The sequence below is a fragment of the Octopus bimaculoides genome, chromosome 22 (assembly GCF_001194135.2).
Source record: "Octopus bimaculoides isolate UCB-OBI-ISO-001 chromosome 22, ASM119413v2, whole genome shotgun sequence".
NCBI lineage: Eukaryota > Metazoa > Mollusca > Cephalopoda > Octopoda > Octopodidae > Octopus > Octopus bimaculoides.
The window spans coordinates 5,849,022-5,856,545 of NC_069002.1; the positions used below are offsets into that span (position 1 = coordinate 5,849,022).

The 7,524-nt window shown below is 37.7% G+C and overlaps 1 protein-coding gene across 1 annotated transcript in view; it reads left to right on the forward strand.

The window, feature by feature from the left end:
* LOC106880773 (phosphatidylinositol polyphosphate 5-phosphatase type IV) overlaps positions 1-7,524 on the forward strand; it is a 32,572-nt gene that overhangs the window by 8,973 nt on the left and 16,075 nt on the right. The window contains exons 3-9 of the mRNA XM_052975740.1: positions 802-925; positions 1,521-1,621; positions 3,267-3,391; positions 3,914-4,033; positions 4,434-4,529; positions 5,399-5,569; positions 6,984-7,117. Coding sequence (XP_052831700.1) covers positions 802-925; positions 1,521-1,621; positions 3,267-3,391; positions 3,914-4,033; positions 4,434-4,529; positions 5,399-5,569; positions 6,984-7,117 — 871 coding nt within the window. The remainder of the gene's footprint in view (positions 1-801; positions 926-1,520; positions 1,622-3,266; positions 3,392-3,913; positions 4,034-4,433; positions 4,530-5,398; positions 5,570-6,983; positions 7,118-7,524) is intronic.

Sequence of the window (7,524 nt, forward strand, 5' to 3'; positions counted from 1 at the left end):
TATTATTATTATTATTATTAAGGTAGCAAGCTGGCAGAATAATTAGCATGTCGGGCAAAATGCTTTGCGGTATTTCGTCTGTCTTTACATTCTAAGTTCAAATTCCGCCGAGGTCGACTTTGTCTTTCAGCTTTTCAGGGTCGATAAAATAAGTACCAGTTATGCACTGGGGTCGATGTCATTGACTTACCCCACTTCCCCCCAAATTTCAGGTCTTGTGCCTTCAGTAGAAAGAATTATTATCATTAAGGAAGTAAGCTGGCAGAATCATTAGCATGCTTAGTGATATTTCTTCTGTCTTTATGTTCTGAGTTCAAATTCTGCTGAGGTCAGCTTTGCCTTTCATTCTGTTGGGGTTGATAAATAAAGTACCAGTCAAGTGCTGGACAAAACCTGGATTTAAAACACTGGATGATGATGATGAAATTATATTTTTTAAAAGCTGCAGCAAACTGTTTTAGAATCACAAGTCTGTGCAGTCCTTTGATCTGCTAGAAATAACAGCTGAATCTCTATAGTGTCAGACACACACATGCACATATATATATGAACTTTTTTCGGTTTCTGTCTACCAAATTCACTCACAGGGCTTTGGTTGGCTTGAGGCTATAGTAGAAGACACTTGCCCAAGGTGCCATGCAGTGGGACTGAACCAGGAACCATGTGGTTAAGAAGCAAGCTTCTTTCTACACAGCCATTCATGTGCCAATTACTTTGGGGGGGGGGGGGAAAGTATGTTCTCAGTCAAATTTTTCATTATTTAAATTTTGATTAAAATTTCCTTATTTTTCTTTCTCGAAGGAGTTTTCTCTTTGGAAACATAAACTCTGGAACTTCTTTGCTTGGTAATGAAGAACTTCAGCGCTACTTCCCTAATCGTAAAGTGAAGATTTTCATCGGTTCGTGGAACATGGGGGAATCTAAAGTAAGTTTGAGAATTGCGGTAAAACTTCTTTGATGTCTTGAAATTCCATTGCTACATGTAGCAGTGGAGTTGCTTTTGTCGTTGTTGTTGTTGTTGTTGTTGGTGGTGGTGGTGGATGTAATGGGCTCAGCAGTGGTTGTGGTGTTGGTCATGGCAATGGTGATGATGGTGGTGGTGGTGGTGATTGTGATGGTGACAACAGTAGTCTCTGTTGCGGTGGTGGTGGTGGTTTTTGTGATAGTGGTTGGGGTGGAGGCACATGGTTTAGTAGTTAGGGTATTGCACTAGTAAGATGGCGGTTTCGATTCCAGGACTGGTGCAGGTTACAGCTGTGGACTCACTTTATTTGCCGGGTCTTCTCAGTCACAGCATACCTCCTGAGGTCTCGGTCTTTTGTCTTTGTCTCTGTGAGGCCCAACGTTCGAAGGTCTAGCTCCCCCTCCCCCCAGCTTGACCACCACAATTGCTAGCCTTGTGCCAAAATTTGAATTCAATATTTAACTATTGCTGTTTGAGGATATCGTTTTTCTACCATTATCATCAATAAGAATTATCTTTCAGTATTAATTAATAACGAGCTATTACTCTGTTTCAGGATATTACAACCCGTAATTTAGAAGATTTCATTTTACCAGAATCCTGTGAATTGGTCCAAGATATATATGTTATTGGAACACAAGAAAATGCTCTCAATAAGTAAGTTGGTTATACAAAAGAAAAAAAAATCTTTTTGATGTAGTTTGGATTTGTTCTATTCTGCGATAAAATAAAAATATTAACAGGTAGGAAGCTGTGCTTTGCAACCACATGGTTCTGGGTTCAAATACCACTGCATGGCACCTTAGGCAAGTGCCTTGGGCTGACCAAATTCTTGTGAGTAGATTTGGTTGATAGAAGACTATTATATATATGTATATCATCATCACCAAATGCCCTTTTAGCGTTCCACTGGCATGAGTGTCAATCAAGTGGTACTGTCATTGGCCATGTCAGCAGTTTTGATTTCACTTGCCCCGATGTCTTCACAAGCAAGGTTTATTGTCTAATGAATGAGGGGTATTCATAAATGGGCTGGTTACACCCACTGGCATAGGCTGTGAGCTATGGTCTCACTTGGCTTGTCGGGTCTTCTCAAGCGCAGCATATCTCCAAGGGTCCCAGTCACTAGTCATTGCCTCAGTAAGGCCCAATGTTTGAAGGTCATGCTTCACCACCTCATCCAAGGTTTTCCTGGGTCTGTCTCTTCCACAGGTTCCCTCAACTGCTAGGGTGTGACACTTTTTCACACAGCTGTCCTCATTCATTCACAACACATGACCATACCTACACTATCAGAGCATCCACCCCTGCTACTGACCTGGTCCCCTTGGTAACAGAAGCAATCAACTACTTCTAGTTTTTCTCCTTGGAATGTGACAGCAGCTGTTCTCTGCACATTTTCAGTGTTTATAGTATACATTCGGATACTTTCGGAATATATAGAATAGATAAACATGTTTATATTCCAAAAGTATCCGAATGTAATTATCATTATCTCCTGATAATCCTGATGATTTTCTTTATAAGGTATTTAAAATGCAAAATTATATTTTTATGTATGTTTTGTAATTTTAATCTTATTTCAGAAATGAAACAATTGTTTGTTAATATGTTGATTAATTAATAAATTAATTTGTATACATTAGATCTCTCTGTTTTATAACTCAATATATACATATGTATGTGTGTGTGTGTGTATATATATTTATATATATTGGCGTTAGGAAGGGCATCCAGCTGTAGAAACTCTGCCAAATCAGACTGGAGCCTGGTGTTGCCATCCGGTTTCACCAGTCCTCAGTCAAATCGTCCAACCCATGCTAGCATGGAAAGCGGACGTTAAACGATGATGATGATGATGATATATATATATATATATATATTTATATTTATATTTATAAAAAGAGAAGTTTGAAAACGCCAATATATAATAAATGAATTTTAATTAAAAATTTTGTCAGAGATATTTTTAACATGTTTCGGTTCTTGTAAAAACGAACCTTACCAAAAATACATATTTAAAAAATGAAATTAAATGAAGAGTTCATAATTGTTCCTTACTGGTGTTAATAGTCCACGTGGGGGCATTTATATATATATATATATATATATATATATATAAATTAAAAGGGTAAAGATTTATCAATTTATTAATTTATTAATAAATCAACAATTAATAATTTTTACCAAATGCTTGCTGATCCCTTAATTATGTTAATATATATATATATGTATATATAGTGAATAAGAGTGAAATTCTCCAATGAAAGCTTGTTAAATTTGTTGTTTTTTTTATTTTCAGGAGGCAATGGGAAATAACTTTACAAGAAACTCTTGGCCCCTCTTATGTTCTTTTCCATTCAGCATCTCTTGGTTCTTTACACATTGCTATCTTCATGCGGAGGGACCTTATCTGGTTTTGTTCAAGTATGTATCCTTTGTAATTTTTCTTTTTTGTTCAAGCCTGCTTTTATTATTATTATTATTATTATTATTATTAAGAAGGAAGTAAGCTGGCAGAATTGTTAGCACACTGGATGTAATATTTAGCGGCATTTCGCCTGTCCACTATACACCGAGTTTAAATTCCACCAAGGTTGACTTTGCCTTTCATCCTTACGGAGTGGATAAATTAAGTACCAGTGAAACACTGGGGTCAATGTAATTGACTGGTTCCCCCCCCTCCCAAAAAAAAATTTCAGGCCTTGTGCCTATAGTAGAAAGGATTATTATTATTATTATTATTAAGATGGCAAGATGACTGAGAAATTGCTTAGCAGAATTTCTGCTGCTTTTACATTCTGAGTTCAAATTCCACCGGGGTCGACTTTACCTTTCATCCTTTCGGGGTCAATAAAATAAGTACCAGTTAATTCTTCTCTTACCTTTCTTTTTTGTTATTTTCCCACATCTGTCATCCGTGTCACATTTCTTTGTTGTTCTTGTCAGTACCTGAAGAAGACTCCATCACCACAAGAGCTGTCACTATGATTAAAACAAAAGGATCTGTTGCCGTGGCGCTGACATTTTTTGGTACCTCCATGCTATTCATCATTTCTCATTTCACAGGTAAATACCTTGATTTATTAGGAAAGCTTACATAAGACAGACTATTATCTGTTATGTCTATATGTGCGTCTATGCCTGTGTGTGTGTGCATATATATCCTTTCGGGGTTGATAAATTAAGCACCCATGAGACACTGGGTCAATGCAATTGACTAGACCCCCTCCCCCATAATTTCAGGCCTTGTGCCTTTAACAGAAAGGATTATTATTTATTATTATTAGATCAGATTGGAGCCAATTGCAGCCTACTAGTTTGCTGGTTCTCACTCAAACCATCCAACCCATGCCAGCATGGAAAGCAGACGTTAAACGATGATGATGATGATGATGATTAGATCTTTTTATCTTAGTATCACACAAAGAATATTAAGAAATTTCCTTTTACGTTGTTTACATTGTAGCATCATACCAGAAGATGGCTGACCGCATGAGCGACTATGAGAAGACCATCCGTGACTTGAGATTGCCAAAAGGATCCCAGTTCAGTGGCAGTAAAGGTACAGTGCTGCCCCCTTTCTTGCTTTCTTTGCATATATGTTTTTTTTTTATTGTTTGTTTCAGTCATTGGACTGTGGCCATGCTGGGGCAACCAACACCTTGGAAGGTTTTAGCCAAACAAATCGACTCCAGCACTTATTTTTTTTATAAGTGTGGTGCTTACTTTATCGGTCTCTTTTGCTGAACTGCTAAGTGACGGGAACATAAACACAGCAACACCAGTTGTCAAACAGTGGTGAGGAACAAATACACATACACACATATATGCATACATGACGGGCCTCTTTCAGTTTCCGTCTACCAAAGCCACTCACAAGGCTCTGGTCAGCCCAAGGCTATACAGTAGAGAAACTGAACCTAGAACCATGTGGTTGGGAAATAAGATTCTTACCATACTTCTTCCACACACACATACACATGACAGGCTTCTTTCAGTTTCCGTCTACCAAATCCACTTACAAGGCTTTGGTCGACCTGAGGCTATAATAGAAGACACTGAGACACTTGACCCAGGTTCCATGCAGTGGAACTGAACCTGGAACCATGTAGTTACGAGACAAGCTTGTTACCACACAGCCACGCCTCTGCATATCGTTTAACGTCCGCTTTCCATGGACTTCTTTCAGTTTCCGTCTACTAAATCCACTCACAAGGCTTTGGTTGACCCAAGGTTATGGTAGAAGACACTTGTCCAAGATGCCATGCAGTGGGACCGAACCTGGAATCATGTGGTTGGGAAGCAAACCTCTTACCACACAGCCACCTACCTATTGTCATGGATGCACATACACACATACTCCCACCGACACATCGTAGCCTTTAACCTTTGTGCTTTCTTTTTTGTTATCCGTTTCTTTTTTCCTTGTAGATGTTACGGCTCGATATGATTCTGTCTTTTGGATGGGTGATTTCAACTTTCGCATCAATGGAACAAAGTGTCCGTTGTTAGAGGAAATGGTGGTGAAGGACGACGCCAGGCCAAGACCAAATTTTGAAAAAATTCTCCAAAGTGATCAACTAATGGAGCTTCTCAATGAAGGTATGTTTTTTTTTTTTTGCTTGTTACCCTGCGTGCGAAAGCAGGATATTGTAGTTGCTTGTCTTTGTCTGTGTGTTTGCAAAATTACTGTAAAACTGCTGAAGAGATTTTCACCAAATTTGACAGAAACACTCCTCAGATGAGTGGCTCAAACTCATTAAATTTTGGTTGGATTATCTTTAAAACTGGCAGACGGGTAAATCAAAATATTTTTCTTTTCTTTGTTATGCATGCATAAACGATAAGCAGGGGAAATAACTCTTGATGTCATTTTGTTAAAATATGAATTTGTCTGAGAATATATTATGAAATTAAATTTAATTCTATCCTTGTGTGAGCGCAGGGCGTGCATCATCCCTATTAGGATTTTTTTTTTTTCATTTTTGTTTTATTTTAATTTTTATTATTCCTTATTCTTTTGCTTCGTTTTGGCTAGTGATGTGCCACGGTGAATTACATATCATTCAGATTCCCAAACAAGCTGAGGTTGCAGTTGTCTATTAAAAACATCATCTTCTTTCTTGTCATACTGGAGCACTGCTTTGAAAGATTTAGCTAAACAAAGTGACCCCAGGGCTTATTTCTCATTTTTAAGGCTGGTATTTTGTCTATCAATCCCTTTCAGTGAACCACTAAGTTACAGATTCGTAAACAAACACCAGTTGTCACGTGGTGGCGATGGTGGGAAAAACACACATACACATACATATATGAAGGATTTTTACAGTTTCCAACTACCAAATATAATCACAAGGCATTGGTTGGCCCAGGGCTATAGCAGTTGATACTTGCTTATGGTGCTGTGCAGTGGGACTGAACCTGAAACTATGTGGTTACAAAGCGAGCTTTTTTGAACACAGCCACATCTGCACCTGTGTGTGTGCCTATCAGTTAATCATCATTACCATTTTAACGTCCGATGTCCATGCTGGCATGGGTTGGACAGGTTAACTAGGGCCGGTGGGATGGGGCTGTACCAGATTCCTGTCTGATTTGGCATGATTTCTACAGGGGGATGCCTTTCCTAATGCCAACCACATTACAGTGTGCTGGGTGCTTTTATGTGGCAGAATATGAACTCAGAATGTAAAGTTGTGACAAAATGGTAATTCCAAGAAAATTTTAGCTGTCAATGTTGACTTTGGCACCAGTGACGTAGCAACTCATTTCTACAGCTGAGCGATCTGGAGCAACGTGAAATAAAGCATCTTGCTCAAGAACACAACACATCCTGGTCTGGGAATCGAACTCACTACCCCCTGACTGTAAGCTCAACGCTCTAACCACTGAGCGATGCACCTTAGATAATACTGCCACGAAACTCACAAGGTTAATCTCGTTCCCTAACACCGAAAATTGTTGTTAAACACTTGATGATGTTGTAACTATGCTAATTATTTTGTGTTTGTTTCAGGGAAGATATTCAAAGGATTCCAAGAAGGAAGAATTAGTTTCCAACCGACATATAAATTTGATATGAAGTCTTCAAGCGAAGAAGTCTCTGAAAAGCCTTTCTCTTACCACAAGCTACGTACACCTTCTTACACAGTAAGATATATATATTACATTATTCTTTTGTCACATGCTGTGTTTATTTTTTTTCTTTTTCTCTCTCTCCCTCTGCTGGTTCGTCGTGGATGGAAGGTGCTTTTTACATGGCGGCATCACCCACATTACTGCTCCTCATGTGACTCCTCAGCTTTGGGATATCAATTCTGCTGATATACCTGTGTGTGTGTGTGTGTGTTTCTTCTCACCACCACCACCACTTGATATATTTATATATATATATACATTTATATATCTATTTATATATATATACATTTATATATTTATATATATTTATATATATATATATATATATATATAAATATATATTTATTTATATATATATATATTTATATATATATTTATTTATATATATATTTATTTATATATATATATATTTATATATA